The sequence below is a fragment of the Caloenas nicobarica genome, chromosome 28 (genome assembly GCF_036013445.1).
Source record: "Caloenas nicobarica isolate bCalNic1 chromosome 28, bCalNic1.hap1, whole genome shotgun sequence".
Classification (NCBI taxonomy): domain Eukaryota; kingdom Metazoa; phylum Chordata; class Aves; order Columbiformes; family Columbidae; genus Caloenas; species Caloenas nicobarica.
This window is the reverse complement of record NC_088272.1, coordinates 5,797,110-5,815,519: the sequence shown is the minus strand read 5'-3', so window position 1 is coordinate 5,815,519 and position 18,410 is coordinate 5,797,110. Positions and strand designations below refer to the sequence as shown.

At 64.9% G+C, this 18,410-nt stretch overlaps 1 protein-coding gene across 1 annotated transcript; it reads left to right on the top strand.

The window, feature by feature from the left end:
- The first annotated feature begins 519 nt into the window (after positions 1-519).
- ALDOA (aldolase, fructose-bisphosphate A) lies at positions 520-14,917 on the top strand. The gene is made up of 8 exons (XM_065653002.1): positions 520-716; positions 3,065-3,276; positions 4,540-4,594; positions 8,100-8,260; positions 8,653-8,736; positions 8,817-8,991; positions 13,388-13,587; positions 14,713-14,917. Exons 1-8 carry the CDS (start codon positions 605-607, stop codon positions 14,806-14,808), a joined length of 1,095 nt encoding a protein of 364 aa, XP_065509074.1. The 5' UTR covers positions 520-604; the 3' UTR covers positions 14,809-14,917.
- Positions 14,918-18,410: the final 3,493 nt, after the last annotated feature.

Genomic DNA, 18,410 nt, shown 5'->3' with positions numbered 1-18,410 from the left:
CTGAGTCCCCCCCCCTCCCCGATCTCCTGGGTTCCCCCCCCCCCGGACACCTGGGTCCCCCCCCGGACACCTGGGTCCCCCCCCGGACGCCTGGGTCCCTCCCCGCACGCCTGGGTCCCCTCCGGACGCCTGGCTCCCTCCCCGCACTCCTGGGTCCCCCGGACGCCTGGGTCCCCCCCCCGCACTCCGGGGTCCCCCGCACGCCTGGGTCCCCCCTCCCCGGACTCCTGGGTCCCCCCTCCCCGGACTCCTGGGTCCCCCGGACGCCTGGGTCCCCCCCCCGCACTCCTGGGTCCCCCGGACGCCTGGGTCCCCCCTCCCCGCACTCCTGGGTCCCCCCCCTGCACTCCGGGGTCCCCCGGACGCCTGGCTCCCTCCCCGGACGCCTGGGTCCCCTGGACGCCTGGGTCCCCCCCCCCGCATTCCTGGCTCCCCCGGACGCCTGGGTCCCCCGGACGCCTGGGTCCCCTGGACGCCTGGCTCCCTCCCTGCATTCCTGGCTCCCCCGGACGCCTGGCTCCCCCGGACGCCTGGCTCCCCCGGACGCCTGGGTCCCCCGGACGCCTGGGTCCCGGCGCTGAGCCCCCGTCCCGCAGGAGCCGCGATGACGCCCCCGGTGCCGGCGCTGACCCCCGAGCAGAAGCAGGAGCTCGCCACCATCGCCCAGCGCATCGTGGCGCCCGGCAAAGGCATCCTGGCCGCCGATGAGTCCACTGGTGCGCACTGGGACGGACTGGGGGGCACTGGGGGGCACTGGGAGGGATTTGGGGGGCACTGGGAGGCACTGGGAACTACTGGAGGGGATTAAGAAGCACTGGGAGCATACTGGGACACACCGGGAGTGACTGGGATGGCCCTGGGAAGGACTGGGAGCTACTGGGACCTCTAAGGAGCATCCCCAGGAGGCCAGTGGTGGTTACTGGTTTATACTGGGTGTAACTGGTTTGTACTGGGATGGCTGCAGGGAACAAGGGGAAACTGCTGAGCACCCTGAGGTGGCACCAGGGGGGTCCTGGGGCTGCACTGGGAGCTACTGGGACCTCTAAGGAGCGTCCCCAGGAGCCCAGTGGTGGTTACTGGTTTATACTGGGTGTAACTGGTTTATACTGGGATGGTTGCAGGGAACAAGGGGAAACCGCTGAGCACCCCGAGGTGGCACCAGGCGGGTCCCGAGAGCTCCTGGGGCTGCACTGGGAGCTACTGGGACCTCTAAGGAGTGTCCCCAGGAGCCCAGTGGTGGTTACTGGTTTATACTGGGTGTAACTGGTTTGTACTGGGATGACCACAGGGAACAAGGGGAAACCGCTGAGCACCCTGAGGTGGCACCAGGGGGGCCCTGAAAGATCCTGGGGCTGCACTGGGAGCTACTGGGACCCCTCAGGGGCAGGCCCAGAAACCCAGTGCTGCTTACTGGTTTATACTGGGTGTAACTGGTTTATACTGGGATGGCTGCAGGAAACATTGCAAAGGATCTGGGGACGTCAGGGTGGCACCCGGGGGTGTCCTGGGGCTGCACTGGGAGCTACTGGGACCTCTAAGGAGCATCCCCAGCAGGCCAGTGGTGGTTACTGGTTTATACTGGGTGTAACTGGTTTATACTGGGATGGTTGCAGGGAACAAGGGGAAACCGCTGAGCACCCTGAGGTGGCACCAGGCGGGTCCTGGGGCTGCACTGGGAGCTACTGGGACCTCTAAGGAGCATCCCCAGGAGCCCAGTGGTGGTTACTGGTTTATACTGGGTGTAACTGGTTTATACTGGGATGGTTGCAGGGAACAAGGGGAAACCGCTGAGCACCCCGAGGTGGCACCAGGCGGGTCCTGGGGCTGCACTGGGAGCCACTGGGACCTCTAAGGAGCATCCCCAGGAGCCCAGTGGTGGTTACTGGTTTATACTGGGTGTAACTGGTTTATACTGGGATGGTTGCAGGGAACAAGGGGAAACCGCTGAGCACCCTGAGGTGGCACCAGGGGGGCCCTGAAAGATCCTGGGGCTGCACTGGGAGCTACTGGGACCCCTCAGGGGCAGGCCCAGAAACCCAGTGCTGCTTACTGGTTTATACTGGGATGAACTGGTTTATACTGGGATGGCTGCAGGAAACATTGCAAAGGATCTGGGGACGTCAGGGTGGCACCAGGGGGGTCCTGGGGCTGCACTGGGAGCTACTGGGATCCCTTGGGGGCAGCCCCAGCAACCCTGTGCTGTTTACTGGTTTATACTGGGAATGACTGGTTTATGCTGGGATTGCTCGGCAGCATCGCCAAATATCTGAGAACTTGAATGTGGCACCCGGGGGGTCCTGGGGCTGCACTGGGAGCCACTGGGACCTCTAAGGAGCATCCCCAGGAGCCCAGTGGTGGTTACTGGTTTATACTGGGTGTAACTGGTTTATACTGGGATGGTTGCAGGGAACAAGGGGAAACCGCTGAGCACCCTGAGGTGGCACCAGGCGGGTCCCGAGAGCTCCTGGGGCTGCACTGGGAGCTACTGGGACCGCTAAGGAGCGTCCCCAGGAGGCCAGTGGTGGTTACTGGTTTATACTGGGTGTAACTGGTTTGTACTGGGATGACCACAGGGAACACGCAGAAGCCGCTGAGCACCCTGAGGTGGCACCAGGGGGGCCCTGAAAGATCCTGGGGCTGCACTGGGAGCTACTGGGACCTCTAAGGAGCATCCCCAGGAGGCCAGTGGTGGTTACTGGTTTATACTGGGTGTAACTGGTTTATACTGGGATGGTTGCAGGGAACAAGGGGAAACCGCTGAGCACCCCGAGGTGGCACCAGGCAGGTCCTGGGGCTGCACTGGGAGCTACTGGGACCTCTAAGGAGCATCCCCAGGAGCCCAGTGGTGGTTACTGGTTTATACTGGGTGTAACTGGTTTGTACTGGGATGGTTGCAGGGAACAAGGGGAAACCGCTGAGCACCCCGAGGTGGCACCAGGCGGGTCCTGAGAGCTCCTGGGGCTGCACTGGGAGCCACTGGGACCCCCTCGGGGGGCATCCCAGGGAGCCGAGTTGCGCTTCCCGGCTTCTACTGGGAATAACTGGTTTGTACTGGGAATCGCAGGCAGCATCGCCAAGCGGCTGAGCTCGGTGGGAGCCGAGAACACGGAGGAGAACCGGCGCTGGTACCGGCAGCTGCTGTTCACGGCGGACGCGCGCGTGGACCCCTGCATCGGCGGCGTCATCCTCTTCCACGAGACGCTCTACCAGAAGGCGGACGACGGGCGCCCCTTCCCGCAGGTCATCCGGGCCAAGGGCGGCCTGGTGGGCATCAAGGTGGGGACAGCGCGGGGACGTCTCGGGGACACGGGGACGTCGTGGGGACACGAGGGGGTTTGGGGATGTTGGGGACGTTGGGGCATTGGTTGGGTGTTGGGTCAACGGCGTCAAGGGTGGAGGCATATCTAAGGGGGTTCTTGAGGCGGCCTTGGTGGAGTTGAGGTGGGGGACACTGAGGATACTGTGGGGACACTCTAGGGACAGCTGGGGGACATGGGGACATTGTGGGGACATGGGGACATGAGGGAGGTTGGGGATGTTGGGGACGTTGGTTGGGTTTTGGATCAACGGCGTCAAGGGTGGAGCCGCATCTAAGGGGGTTCTTGAGGGGCCCTTGGTGGAGTTGAGGTGGGGGACACTCTAAGGACACCTTGGGGACACCCTAGGGAGAGCTGGGGGACATGGGGACATTGTGGGGCCACGGGGACACGAGGGGGTTTGGGGATGTTGGGGACGTTGGTTGGGTTTTGGGTCAACGGCGTCAAGGGTGGAGCCGCATCTAAGGGGGTTCTTGAGGCGGCCTTGGTGGAGTTGAGGTGGGGACACTCTAAGGACACCGTGGGGACACCCCAGAAACAGCTGGAGGATATGGGGACAGTATGGGGACATGGGGACATGAGGCGGTTTGGGGATGTTGGGGACGTTGGTTGGGTTTTGGGTCAACGACGTCAAGGGTGGAGCCGCATCTAAGGGGGTTCTTGAGGGGCCCTTGGTGGCATTGAGGTGGGGACGCTCTAAGGACACCTTGGGGACACCCTAGGAACAGCTGGGGGACATGGGGACATTATGGGGACATGGGGACATGAGGGATTTTGGGGATGTTGGGGACGTTGGTTGGGTTTTGGGTCAACGGCGTCAAGGGTGGAGCTGCATCTAAGGGGGTTCTTGAGGGAGCCTTGGTGGAGTTGAGGTGGGGACACTCTAAGGACACCTTGGGGACACTGTGGGGACAGCTGTGGGACATGGGGACATTATGGGGACATGGGGACATGAGGGAGTTTGGGGATGTTGGGGACATTGGTTGGGTTTTGGGTCAATGCCGTCAAGGGTGGAGCCGCATCTAAGGGGGTTCTTGAGGTGGTCTTGGTGTTGAGCTTGGGACACTGTGGGGACACCTTGGGGACATCACGGGGATGTGAGGACATCAAGGGCATCGTCCCCTTGAGGGTGACGTTGGGGCTGCACTGGGGCCATTGGGAGGACACGGGGACGTGGGGCTGGTGACAATGGTGACCCCGCTGACCTGTCCCCGTCCCCCAGGTGGACAAGGGGGTCGTGCCCCTGGCCGGCACCAACGGCGAGACCACCACCCAGGGTGAGCGACGCGCGTGTCCCCTGAGGCCACCGCGGTCCCTCGGCCCCGGGGCTGCCCTCGTGTCCCCACATCGGGTCCTGTCCCTTGTCCCCGTGGCCCCAGGGCTCGATGGCCTCGTGGAGCCCTGGGCTCAGTACGAGGTGTCCCTGTCCCCATGTCCCCCTTGTCCCCCTTGTCTCCAGGGCTCGATGGCCTCATGGAGCCCTGGGCTCAGTACGAGGTGTCCCTGTCCCCATGTCCCCCTTGTCCCCAGTGTCCCCAGGGCTTGATGGCCTCATGGAGCCCTGTGCCCAGTGCAAGGTGTCCCCCATGTCCCCCTTGTCCCCCATTGTCCCCCTTGTCCCCCTTGTCCCCAGGGCTCGATGGCCTCATGGAGCCGTGCGCCTAGTACAATGTGTCCCTGTCCCCATTGTGCTCTTGTCCCCATTGTCCCCGTTGTCCCCATTGTCCCCAGGGCTTGATGGCCTCATGGAGCCCTGTGCCCACTACAAGGTGTCCCTGTCCCCATTGTCCCCATTGTCCCCATTGTCCCCAGGGCTCGATGGCCTCATGGAGCCCTGTGCCCAGTACAAGGTGTCCCTGTCCCCATTGTCCCCATTGTCCCCAGGGCTCGATGGCCTCATGGAGCCCTGTGCCCAGTGCAAGGTGTCCCCCTTGTCCCCCTTGTCCCCATGTCCCCCTTGTCCCCATTGTCCCCAGGGCTCGGTGGCCTCATGGAGCCCTGTGCCCAGTACAAGGTGTCCCTGTCCCCCATGTCCCCCTTGTCCCCCTTGTCCCCCTTGTCCCCAGGGCTCGACGGCCTCATGGAGCCCTGTGCCCAGTACAAGGTGTCCCCATTGTCCCCTTGTCCCCATTGTTCCCAGTGTCCCCAGGGCTCGATGGCCTCATGGAGCCCTGTGCCCAGTACAAGGTGTCGCTCTCCCACTTGTCCCCATTGTCCCCAGTGTCCCCAGGGCTTGATGGCCTTGTGGAGCCCTGTGCCCAGTACAAGGTGTCCCCATTATCCCCATTGTCCCCATTGTCCCCCTTGTCCCCCTTGTCCACAGGGCTCGATGGCCTCATGGAGCTGTGCGCCTAGTACAATGTGTTCCTGTCCCCATTGTCCCCATTGTCCCCATTGTCCCCATGGCTCGATGGCCTCATGGAGCCCTGTGCCCAGTACAAGGTGTCCATGTCCCCCATGTCCCCCATGTCCCCCATGTCCCCCTTGTCCCCCTTGTCCCCAGGGCTCGACGGCCTCATGGAGCCTTGTGCCCAGTACAAGGTGTCCCCGCTGTCCCCATTGTCCCCGTTGTCCCCGTGTCCCCAGGGCTCGATGGCCTCATGGAGCCCTGTGCCCAGTACAAGGTGTCCCTGTCCCCATTGTCCCCATGTCCCCCTTGTCCCCAGTGTCTCCATTGTCCCCAGGGCTCAATGGCCTCATGGAGCCCTGTGCCCAGTACAAGGTGTCCCTGTCCCCATTGTCCCCTTGTCCCCATTGTCCCCATTGTCCCCAGGGCTCGATGGCCTCATGGAGCCCTGTGCCCCGTACAAGGTGTCCCCATTGTCCCCATTGTCCCCCTTGTCCCCATGTCCCCATTGTCCCCCTTGTCCCCAGGGCTCGATGGCCTCATGGAGCCGTGCGCCTAGTACAATGTGTCCCTGTCCCCATTGTCCTCTTGTCCCCATTGTCCCCGTTGTCCCCATTGTCCCCAGGGCTTGATGGCCTCATGGAGCCCTGTGCCCAGTACAAGGTGTCCCTGTCCCCATTGTCCCCATTGTCCCCAGGGCTCGATGGCCTCATGGAGCCCTGTGCCCAGTACGAGGTGTCCCTGTCCCCATTGTCCCCTTGTCCCCATTGTCCCCTTGTCCCCATTGTCCCCTTGTCCCCGTTGTCCCCATTGTCCCCAGGGCTCGATGGCCTCATGGAGCCCTGTGCCCAGTACAAGGTGTCCCTGTCCCCACTGTCCCCATTGTCCCCATGTTCCCATTGTCCCTGTTATCTCCTCTGTCCCCGTTGTCACCATGTCCCCCTTGTCCCCATTGTCCCCAGGCCTCGACGGCCTCATGGAGCCCTGTGCCCAGTACAAGGTGTCCCTGTCCCCATTGTCCCCATTGTCCCCCTTGTCCCCAGGGCTCGACGGTCTTATGGAGCCCTGTGCCCAGTACAAGGTGTCCCTGTCCCCATTGTCCCCTTGTCCCCATTGTCCCCATTGTCCCCAGGGCTCGATGGCCTCATGGAGCCCTGTGCCCCGTACAAGGTGTCCCCATTGTCCCCATTGTCCCCATTGTCCCCAGGGCTCAATGGCCTCATGGAGCCCTGTGCCCAGTGCAAGGTGTCCCTGTCCCCATTGTCCCCGTTGTCACCATGTCTCCATTGTCCCCGTTGTCACCATGTCCCCATTGTCCCCATTGTTCCCAGTGTCCCCAGGGCTCGATGGCCTCATGGAGCCCTGTGCCCAGTACAAGGTGTCCCTGTCCCCATTGTCCCCATTGTCCCCATGTCCCCCTTGTCCCCATTGTCCCCAGGGCTTGATGGCCTCATGGAGCCCTGTGCCCAGTACAAGGTGTCCCTGTCCCCATTGTCCCCAGGGCTCGATGGCCTCATGGAGCCCTGTGCCCAGTACAAGGTGTCCCTGTCCCCACTGTCCCCGTTGTCACCATGTCCCCATTGTCCCCGTTGTCCCCGTGTCCCTAGGGCTCGACGGCCTCGTGGAGCCCTGTGCCCAGTACGAGGTGTCCCTGTCCCCATTGTCCCCATGTCCCCCTTGTCCCCATCGTCCCCAGGGCTTGATGGCCTCATGGAGCCCTGTGCCCAGTACAAGATGTCCCCATTGTCCCCATTGTCCCCAGGGCTCGATGGCCTCATGGAGCCGTGTGCCCAGTACAAGGTGTCCCTGTCCCCATTGTCCCCCTTGTCCCCCTTGTCCCCCTTGTCCCCCTTGTCCCCAGGGCTCGACGGTCTTATGGAGCCCTGTGCCCAGTACAAGGTGTCCTTGTCCCCATTGTCCCCATTGTCCCCAGGGCTCGATGGCCTCATGGAGCTGTGTGCCCAGTACAAGATGTCCTTGTCCCCATTGTCCCCATTGTCCCCATTGTCTCCCTTGTCCCCCTTGTCTCCAGTGTCCCCAGGGCTCGATGGCCTCATGGAGCCGTGTGCCCAGTACAAGGTGTCCCCCATGTCCCCCATGTCCCCCTTGTCCCCCATGTCCCCCTTGTCCCCATTGTCCCCAGGGCTCAACGGCCTCATGGAGCCCTGTGCCCAGTACAAGGTGTCCCCTTGTCCCCATTGTCCCCTTGTCCCCATTGTCCCCATTGTCCCCAGGGCTCAATGGCCTCATGGAGCCCTGTGCCCAGTACAAGGTGTCCCCATTGTCCCTATGTCCCCATTGTCCCCATGTCCTCATTGTCCCCATTGTCCCCAGGGCTCGACGGCCTCATGGAGCCCTGTGCCCAGTACAAGATGTCCCCATTGTCCCCATTGTCCCCTTGTCCCCATTGTCCCCATTGTCCCCATTGTCCCCAGGGCTCGACGGCCTCATGGAGCGCTGCGCCCAGTACAAGAAGGACGGTGCCGACTTCGCCAAGTGGCGCTGCGTGCTCAAGATCTCGGCGCACACGCCGTCCCGCTTGGCCGTGCTGGAGAACGCCAACGTGCTGGCGCGCTACGCCAGCATCTGCCAGCAGGTGACATCCCCGCGTCACCCCCCGTCACCTCCTGTCACCCGCCAGCGTCCCGCGCCGCCCCACTGCACCCCGTGGGTCGAGCCGCGTCCCGTCACCTGCGCTGGTTGGGTTTTGGGTCAAGGCTGGAGCTCTTGAGGTTGAAGCCTCCAAGTGACGAGGTGGCACCGAGACCTGGTGCGGTGGCACCTCCACGGCCTCGTGTCACCTCTGTGTGTCACCCCTGTCCCCAGTGCCCTCCCTCTGTCCCCCTCAGGGTGTCCCCTGCTCCTCGGTGTCCCCCCAGCTCCAACCACCCAGACGTGTCACGATGCCACCAGCTGACACTCGGGCCACGTCGCCGTCCCCATGTCCCCTCCCCTGTCCCCAACGTCCCCCGCTGTCCCCCCCCCCAGAACGGCATCGTCCCCATCGTGGAGCCCGAGATCCTCCCGGACGGTGACCACGACCTCAAGCACTGTCAGTACGTCACCGAGAAGGTGGGTGACGTCCCCAAATTGTCCCCGAGCGCCGTCCCCAAACTGTCCCCGGCCGCGTCGCCACGTGTCCCCGTCCCCAGGTCCTGGCCGCCGTGTACAAGGCGCTGAGCGACCACCACGTGTACCTGGAGGGGACGCTGCTCAAGCCCAACATGGTGACGCCGGGACACGCGTGCCCCAAGAAGTACAGCCCCGAGGAGATCGCCATGGCCACCGTCACCGCGCTGCGCCGCACCGTGCCGCCCGCCGTCCCCGGTGGGTGACAACGCGGGCCCGGAGACAGCCCCACCCGTGTCCTCATCTCCGGCCCCATGGTGTCCCCATGATGTCCCCATCTCCATCCTCATGATGTCCCCATGGTGTCCCCAGCCCCATGGTGTCCCCATCCTCTGTGTCCCCATGGTGTCCCCATCTCCACGGTCTCCTCATCTCCATCCCTGTGTCCCCATGGTGTCCCCCTCCCCGTGGTGTCCCCATCCCCATGCCCCCATGGTGTCCCCTTCCCCGTGTCCCCTGTGCCCGTGTCCCCATGGTGTCCCCATCTCCATCCCTCTGTCCCCATGGTGTCCCCAGCGCCATGTCCCCATGGTGTCCCCATCTCCATGGTGTCCTTATTTCCATCCCTGTGTCCCCATGGTGTCCCCTTCCCCGTGGTGTCCCCATCCCCATGTCCCCATGGTGTCCCCTTCCCTGTGTCCCCTGTCCCCATGGTGTCCCCATGGTGTCCCCATCTCCATCGCTGTGTCCCCATGGTGTCCCCATGTCCCCATGGTGTCCCCATCTCCATGGCGTTCTCATCTCCATCCCTGTGTCCCCGTGGTGTCCCCATCCCCATGGTGTCCCCATGGTGTCCCCATGGTGTCCCCATCTCCATGGTGTTCTCATCTCCATCCCTGTGTCCCCATGGTGTCCCCCTCCCCGTGGTGTCCCCATCCCCATGCCCCCATGGTGTCCCCTTCCTCGTGTCCCCTGTGCCCGTGTCCCCATGGTGTCCCCATCTCCATCCCTGTGTCCCCATGGTGTCCCCAGCCCCATGTCCCCATGGTGTCCCCATCTCCATGGTCTCCTCATCTCCATCCCTGTGTCCCCATGGTGTCCCCCTCCCCGTGGTGTCCCCATCCCCATGCCCCCATGGTGTCCCCTTCCCCGTGTCCCCTGTCCCCATGGTGTCCCCATGGTGTCCCCATCTCCATCGCTGTGTCCCCATGGTGTCCCCATCTCCATCGCTGTGTCCTCATATTGTCCCCATCCCCATGTCCCCATGGTGTCCCCATCTCCATGGCGTTCTCATCTCCATCCCTGTGTCCCCGTGGTGTCCCCATCCCCATGGTGTCCCCGTGGTGTCCCCGTGGTGTCCCCATGGTGTCCCCATCTCCATGGTGTTCTCATCTCCATCCCTGTGTCCCCGTGGTGTCCCCCTCCCCGTGGTGTCCCCTTCCCCGTGTCCCCTGTCCCCATGGTGTCCCCATGGTGTCCCCATGGTGTCCCCATGGTGTCCCCATGGTGTCCCCATCTCCATGGTCTCCTCATCTCCATCCCTGTGTCCCCATGGTGTCCCCCTCCCCGTGGTGTCCCCATCCCCATGTCCCCATGGTGTCCCCTTCCCCGTGTCCCCTGTCCCCATGTCCCTATGGTGTCCCCATCTCCATCCCTGTGTCCCTGTCCCCATGTCCCCATGGTGTCCCCATCTCCATCCCTGTGTCCCCTTGCCCATGTCCCCATGGTGTCCCCATCTCCATGGTGTCCCCATCTCCATCACTGTGTCCCCATGGTGTCCCCATGTCCCCATGGTGTCCCCATGTCTCCATGGTGTCCCCATCTCCATCACTGTGTCTCCATGGTGTCCCCATGTCTCCATGGTGTCCCCATCTCCATGGTGTCCCCATCTCCATGGTGTCCTCATCTCCATCCCTGTGTCTCCGTGGTGTCCCCATCCCCATGTCCCCATGGTGTCCCCATCTCCACGGTCTCCTCATCTCCATCCCTGTGTCCCCATGGTGTCCCCCTCCCCGTGGTGTCCCCATCCCCATGTCCCCATGGTGTCCCTGTCCCCGTGGTGTCCCCATCTCCATCCCTGTGTCCCCGTGGTGTCCCCATCCCCATGTCCCCATGGTGTCCCCATTTCCATGGTCTCCTCATCTCCATCCCTGTGTCCCCGTGGTGTCCCCATCCCCATGGTGTCCCTGTCCCCATGGTGTCCCTGTCCCCATGGTGTCCCCATCTCCATCCCTGTGTCCCCATGGTGTCCCCAGCCCCATGTCCCCATGGTGTCCCCATCTCCATGGTGTCCTCATCTCCATCCCTGTGTCCCCATGGTGTCCCCCTCCCCGTGGTGTCCCCATCCCCATGCCCCCATGGTGTCCCCTTCCCCGTGTCCCCTGTCCCCATGGTGTCCCCATGTTGTCCCCATCTCCATCGCTGTGTCCCCATGGTGTCCCCATGTCCCCATGGTGTCCCCATCTCCATCGCTGTGTCCTCATATTGTCCCCATCCCCATGTCCCCATGGTGTCCCCATCTCCATGGCGTTCTCATCTCCATCCCTGTGTCCCCGTGGTGTCCCCCTCCCCGTGGTGTCCCCATCCCCGTGCCCCCTGTGCCCGTGTCCCCATGGTGTCCCCATCTCCATGGTGTCCTCATCTCCATCCCTGTGTCCCCATGGTGTCCCCCTCCCCGTGGTGTCGCCATCCCCATGTCCCCCTGTCCCCATGGTGTCCCCATGGTGTCCCTGTCCCCATGTCCCCATGGTGTCCCCATCTCCATGGTGTCCTCATCTCCATCCCTGTGTCCCCATGGTGTCCCCCTCCCCGTGGTGTCCCCATCCCCATGTCCCCATGGTGTCCCCATCTCCATCCCTGTGTCCCCGTGCCCATGTCCCCATGGTGTCCCCATCTCCATGGTGTGCTTGTCTCCATCGCTGTGTCCCCATGGTGTCCCCATCTCCATCACTGTGTCCCCATCTCTCCATGGTGTCCCCATCTCTCCATGGTGTCCCCATCTCTCCATGGTGTCCCCATCTCCATGGTGTCCCCATCTCCATCACTGTGTCCCCATCTCTCCATGGTGTCCCCATCTCCATGGTGTCCCCATCTCCATGGTGTCCCCATCTCCATGGTGTCCTCATCTCCATCCCTGTGTCTCCTTGGCGTCCCCATCCCCATGTCCCCATGGTGTCCCCATCTCCACGGTCTCCTCATCTCCATCCCTGTGTCCCCATGGTGTCCCCCTCCCCGTGGTGTCCCCATCCCCATGTCCCCATGGTGTCCCTGTCTCCATGGTGTCCTCATCTCCATCCCTGTGTCTCCGTGGTGTCCCCATCCTCGTGTCCCCATGGTGTCCCTATCTCCACGGTCTCCTCATCTCCATCCCTGTGTCCCCATGGTGTCCCCCTCCCCGTGGTGTCCCCATCCCCATGTCCCCATGGTGTCCCTGTCCCCGTGGTGTCCCCATCTCCATCCCTGTGTCCCCGTGGTGTCCCCATCCCCATGTCCCCATGGTGTCCCCATTTCCATGGTCTCCTCATCTCCATCCCTGTGTCCCCATGGTGTCCCTGTCCCCATGGTGTCCCTGTCCCCATGGTGTCCCTGTCCCCATGGTGTCCCCATCTCCATCCCTGTGTCCCCATGGTGTCCCCAGCCCCATGTCCCCATGGTGTCCCCATCTCCATGGTCTCCTCATCTCCATCCCTGTGTCCCCATGGTGTCCCCCTCCCCGTGGTGTCCCCGTCCCCATGCCCCCATGGTGTCCCCTTCCCCGTGTCCCCTGTCCCCATGTCCCCATGGTGTCCCCATCTCCATCGCTGTGTCCCCATGGTGTCCCCATGTCCCCATGGTGTCCCCATCTCCATCGCTGTGTCCTCATATTGTCCCCATGGTGTCCCCATCTCCATGGCGTTCTCATCTCCATCCCTGTGTCCCCGTGGTGTCCCCCTCCCCGTGGTGTCCCCATCCCCGTGTCCCCTGTGCCCGTGTCCCCATGGTGTCCCCATCTCCATGGTGTCCTCATCTCCATCCCTGTGTCCCCATGGTGTCCCCCTCCCCGTGGTGTCGCCATCCCCATGTCCCCCTGTCCCCATGGTGTCCCCATGGTGTCCCTGTCCCCATGTCCCCATGGTGTCCCCATCTCCATGGTGTCCTCATCTCCATCCCTGTGTCCCCATGGTGTCCCCCTCCCCGTGGTGTCCCCATCCCCATGTCCCCCTGTCCCCATGGTGTCCCCTTCCCCATGTCCCCATGGTGTCCCCATCTCCATCCCTGTGTCCCCGTGCCCATGTCCCCATGGTGTCCCCATCTCCATGGTGTCCCCATCTCCATGGTGTCCCCATCTCCATGGTGTCCTCATCTCCATCCCTGTGTCTCCGTGGTGTCCCCATCCCCATGTCCCCGTGGTGTCCCCATCTCCACGGTCTCCTCATGTCCATCCCTGTGTCCCCATGGTGTCCCCCTCCCCTTGGTGTCCCCATCCCCATGTCCCCATGGTGTCCCCATCTCCATGGTCTCCTCATCTCCATCCCTGTGTCCCCGTGGTGTCCCCATCCCCATGGTGTCCCTGTCCCCATGGTGTCCCCATCTCCATCCCTGTGTCCCCATGGTGTCCCCGCGTCCCCATCCTCGTGTCCCCCCGTGACCCCCCTGTCCCCCGCTTTGCCCGCAGGCATCACGTTCCTGTCGGGCGGGCAGAGCGAGGAGGAGGCGTCGATCAACCTCAACGCCATCAACCGCTGCCCGCTGCTGCGGCCCTGGGCGCTCACCTTCTCCTACGGGCGCGCGCTCCAGGCGTCCGCCCTGCGCGCGTGGGGCGGCAAGAAGGACAACACCAAGGCCGCCCAGGAGGAGTACGTCAAACGGGCCCTGGTACGTCATCGGCACCGCCCAGGGCCACGGGGACAACCCGCGGGGACGGGCGGGGACGTGGGGATGGGAGGAGAACGTTGGCGTAGTTGACGTAGTTGACGTTACCCCAATGTCAACATCGAGCCAACGTTGTCAACGTCAAGGTGGGTCGCCCATGGGGACGTTGGGAGGTTGGAGGACGTGTCGGGCATGGGGGGGACATGGGGACAGAGGGGACATGGGGATGGCGGGACATGGGGACGGGAGGAGAACGTCAAGGTAATGCCGACTACGTCAGCATCAATGTCAACATCAACCCAATGTTGTCAACGTCAAGGTGGGTCGCCCATGGGGACGTTGGGAGGTTGGAGGACGTGTCGGGCATGGGGGGGACATGGGGACAGAGGGGACATGGGGACGGGGTGGGACATGGGGACGGGAGGAGAATGTCAAGGTAATGCCGACTACGTCAGCGTCCATGTCAACACCAACCCAACGTTGTCAACGTCAAGGTGCGTCAGCCATGGGGACGTTGGGAGGTTGGAAGATGTGTTGGGCATGGGGGGGACATGGGGATGGGAGGAGAACGTCAAGGTAATGCCGACTATGTCAGCGTCAATGTCAACATCAACCCAACGTTGTCAACGTCAAGGTGGGTCGCCCATGGGGACGTTGGGAGGTTGGAGGACGTGTCGGGCATGGGGGGGACATGGGGACAGGGAAGACGTGGGGACGGTGGGGACATGGGGACGGGAGGAGAACGTCAAGGTAATGCCGACTACGTCAGCGGCAATGTCAACATCAAGCCAACGTTGTCAACATCAAGGTGGGTCAGCCATGGGGACGTTGGGAGGTTGGAGGACGTGTCGGGCATGGGGGGACATTGGGACAGGGGGGGACATTGGGACAGGGGGGGACATGGGGACAGAGGGGACATGGGGACGAGAGGAGAGCGTCACAGCTGCCACCCCAGGGATTGTCCCCGTGGTCCTGGCTGTGCCGTCCCAACCTGTCCCCATTGTCACCCCGCTGTCCCCATGTCCCCACTATCCCCGCTGTCCCCACGTCCCCTCACTGTCCATCTGTCCCCACGTCCCCCCACTGTCCGTCTGTCCCCACGTCCCCTCACTGTCCGTCTGTCCCCAGGCGAACTCCCTGGCCTGTCAGGGCAAATACACCCCGAGCGGCTCCGCCGGCGCCGCCGCCACCGAATCGCTCTTCGTGTCCAACCACGCCTACTGACGTCATCGCTGCGTCATCAGCCGCGTCAGCGCCGCCCTCGCCCCCCCCCCCGCTGCCCTGGCCCCGCCCCCCCCCCCCCGTGGTGACAATAAAGTGGCGACAGATTGAATGGAGGGACCCAGGAGTTCGGGAAAGGGACCCAGGAGTGCGGGAGGGACCCAGGAGTGCGGGGAGGGACCCAGGAGTTCCGGAGGGACCCAGGAGTTCTGGAGGGACCCAGGTGTTCGGGAGGGACCCAGGCGTCCAGGGAAGGGACCAAGAAGTTCAGGAGGGACCCAGGAGTGCATGAGGGACCTAGGAGTTCGGGAGGGACCCAGGCGTCCGGGGAAAGGACCCAGGAGTGCACGAGGGACCCAGGAGTGCGGGAGGGACCCAGGCATCCGGGGAAGGGACCCAGGAGTGCGGGAGGGACCCAGGAGACCCAGAGGGACCCAGGAGTTCGGGAGGGACCCAGGCATCCGGGGAAGGGACCCAGGAGTGCGGGAGGGACCCAGGAGACCCAGAGGGACCCAGGAGTGCGGGAGGGACCCAGGCGTCCGGGGAAAGGACCCAGGAGTTCGGGAGGGACCCAGGAGTTCGGGCCGGACCCAGGAGTTCGGGAGGGACCCAGGAGTTCGGGAGGGACCCAGGCGTCCGGGGAAAGGACCCAGGAGTTCGGGAGGGACCCAGGAGTTCGGGCCGGACCCAGGAGTGCGGGAGGGACCCAGGAGTGCGGGGGGACCCAGGAGTGCGGGGCAGGGACCCAGGAGTGCGGGAGGGACCCAGGAGTGCGGGGGGACCCAGGAGTGCGGGGCAGGGACCCAGGAGTGCGGGAGGGACCCAGGCGTTCGGGAGGGACCCAGGAGTGCGGGAGGGACCCAGGCGTCCGGGGAAAGGACCCAGGAGTTCGGGAGGGACCCAGGAGTTCGGGAGGGACCCAGGAGTGCGGGAGGGACCCAGGAGTTCGGGAGGGACCCAGGCATCCGGGGAAGGGACCCAGGAGTGCGGGAGGGACCCAGGAGACCCAGAGGGACCCAGGAGTGCGGGAGGGACCCAGGCGTCCGGGGAAAGGACCCAGGAGTTCGGGAGGGACCCAGGAGTTCGGGCCGGACCCAGGAGTTCGGGAGGGACCCAGGAGTTCGGGCCGGACCCAGGAGTTCGGGAGGGACCCAGGCGTCCGGGGAAAGGACCCAGGAGTTCGGGAGGGACCCAGGAGTTCGGGCCGGACCCAGGAGTGCGGGAGGGACCCAGGAGTGCGGGGGGACCCAGGAGTGCGGGGCAGGGACCCAGGAGTGCGGGAGGGACCCAGGCGTCCGGGGAAAGGACCCAGGAGTTCGGGAGGGACCCAGGAGTTCGGGAGGGACCCAGGAGTGCGGGAGGGACCCAGGAGTTCGGGAGGGACCCAGGAGTTCGGGCCGGACCCAGGAGTTCGGGAGGGACCCAGGAGTGCGGGGAAAGGACCCAGGAGTTCGGGAGGGACCCAGGAGTGCGGGAGGGACCCAGGCGTCCGGGGAAAGGACCCAGGAGTTCGGGAGGGACCCAGGAGTTCGGGAGGGACCCAGGAGTGCGGGAGGGACCCAGGAGTGCGGGGGGACCCAGGAGTGCGGGGCAGGGACCCAGGAGTGCGGGAGGGACCCAGGCGTTCGGGAGGGACCCAGGAGTGCGGGGAAGGGACCCAGGAGTGCGGGAGGGACCCAGGCGTCCCGGGAAAGGACCCAGGAGTTCGGGAGGGACCCAGGAGTTCGGGAGGGACCCAGGAGTGCGGGAGGGACCCAGGAGTTCGGGAGGGACCCAGGAGTTCGGGCCGGACCCAGGAGTTCGGGAGGGACCCAGGAGTGCGGGGAAAGGACCCAGGAGTTCGGGAGGGACCCAGGAATTCGGGAGGGACCCAGGAGTGCGGGAGGGACCCAGGCGTCCGGGGAAAGGACCCAGGAGTGCGGGAGGGACCCAGGAGTTCGGGAAGAACCCAGGCGTCCGGGGAAGGGACCCAGGAGTTCGGGAGGGACCCAGGAGTTCGGGAGGGACCCAGGAGTTCGGGTGGGACCCAGGAGTGCGGGAGGGACCCAGGCGTCCGGGGTTGGACCCAGGCGTTCAGGAGGGACCCAGGCGTTCGGGAGGGACCCAGGAGTGCGGGAGGGACCCAAGAGTTCTGGCTGGACCCAGGCGTCCGGGGAAGGGACCCAGGAGTTCGGGAGGGACCCAGGCGTGCGGGAGGGACCCAGGAGTTCGGGCCGGACCCAGGAGTTCGGGAGGGACCCAGGAGTTCGGGCCGGACCCAGGAGTTCGGGAGGGACCCAGGCGTCCGGGGAAAGGACCCAGGAGTGCGGGAGGGACCCAGGAGTTCGGGCCGGACCCAGGAGTGCGGGAGGGACCCAGGAGTTCGGGGCAGGGACCCAGGCGTGCGGGAGGGACCCAGGCGTTCGGGAGGGACCCAGGAGTGCGGGGAAGGGACCCAGGAGTGCGGGAGGGACCCAGACGTCCGGGGAAAGGACCCAGGAGTTCGGGAGGGACCCAGGAGATCGGGAGGGACCCAGGAGTTATGGCTGGACCCAGGCGTCCGGGGAAGGGACCCAGGAGTTCGGGAGGGACCCAGGAGTTCGGGAGGGACCCAGGAGTTCGGGCCGGACCCAGGAGTTCGGGAGGGACCCAGGAGTGCGGGGAAAGGACCCAGGAGTTCGGGAGGGACCCAGGAGTGCGGGAGGGACCCAAGCGTCCGGGGAAAGGACCCAGGAGTGCGGGAGGGACCCAGGAGTTCGGGAGGGACCCCGGAGTTCGGGAGGGACCCAGGCGTCCGGGGAAGGGACCCAGGAGTTCGGGAGGGACCCAGGAGTGCAGGAGGGACCCAGGAGTGCGGGAGGGACCCAGGAGTGCGGGAGGGACCCAGGAGTTCTGGCTGGACCCAGGCGTCCGGGGAAGGGACCCAGGAGTTCGGGAGGGACCCAGGAGTGCGGGAGGGACCCAGGCGTCCGGGGAAAGGACCCAGGCGTCCGGGGAAACGACCCAGGAGTTCGGGAGGGACCCAGGAGTGCGGGAGAGACCCAGGAGTTCGGGAGGGACCCAGGAGTCCGGGAGGGACCCAAGAGTGCGGGAGGGACCCAGGAGTCCGGGAGGGACCCCGCAGTTCGGGAGGGACCCAGGCGTCCGGGGAAGGGACCCAGGAGTTCGGGAGGGACCCAGGAGTGCAGGAGGGACCCAGGCGTCCGGGGAAAGGACCCAGGAGTTCGGGAGGGACCCAGGAGTTCGGGCCGGACCCAGGAGTGCGGGAGGGACCCAGGAGTGCGGGAGGGACCCAGGAGTTCTGGCTGGACCCAGGCGTCCGGGGAAGGGACCCAGGAGTTCGGGAGGGACCCCGCAGTTCGGGAGGGACCCAGGCGTCCGGGGAAGGGACCCAGGAGTTGGGGAGGGACCCAGGAGTGCGGGAGGGACCCAGGCGTCCGGGGTTGGACCCAGGAGTTCGGGAGGGACCCAGGAGTGCGGGAGAGACCCAGGAGTTCGGGAGGGACCCAGGAGTCCGGGAGGGACCCAGGAGTGCGGGAGGGACCCAGGAGTCCGGGAGGGACCCAGGAGTGCGGGAGGGACCCAGGCATCCGGGGAAAGGACCCAGGAGTGAGGGAGTGACCCAG

Coding starts and splice junctions, on each gene's coding strand:
- ALDOA (XM_065653002.1), top strand. CDS start 605: ATGACGCCCCCGGTGCCGGCGCTGACCCCCGAGCAGAAGCAGGAGCTC. Junction 717..3,064: donor GGCCGCCGATGAGTCCACTG/GTGCGCACTGGG, acceptor TGGGAATCGCAG/GCAGCATCGCCAAGCGGCTG. Junction 13,588..14,712: donor AGTACGTCAAACGGGCCCTG/GTACGTCATCGG, acceptor GTCTGTCCCCAG/GCGAACTCCCTGGCCTGTCA.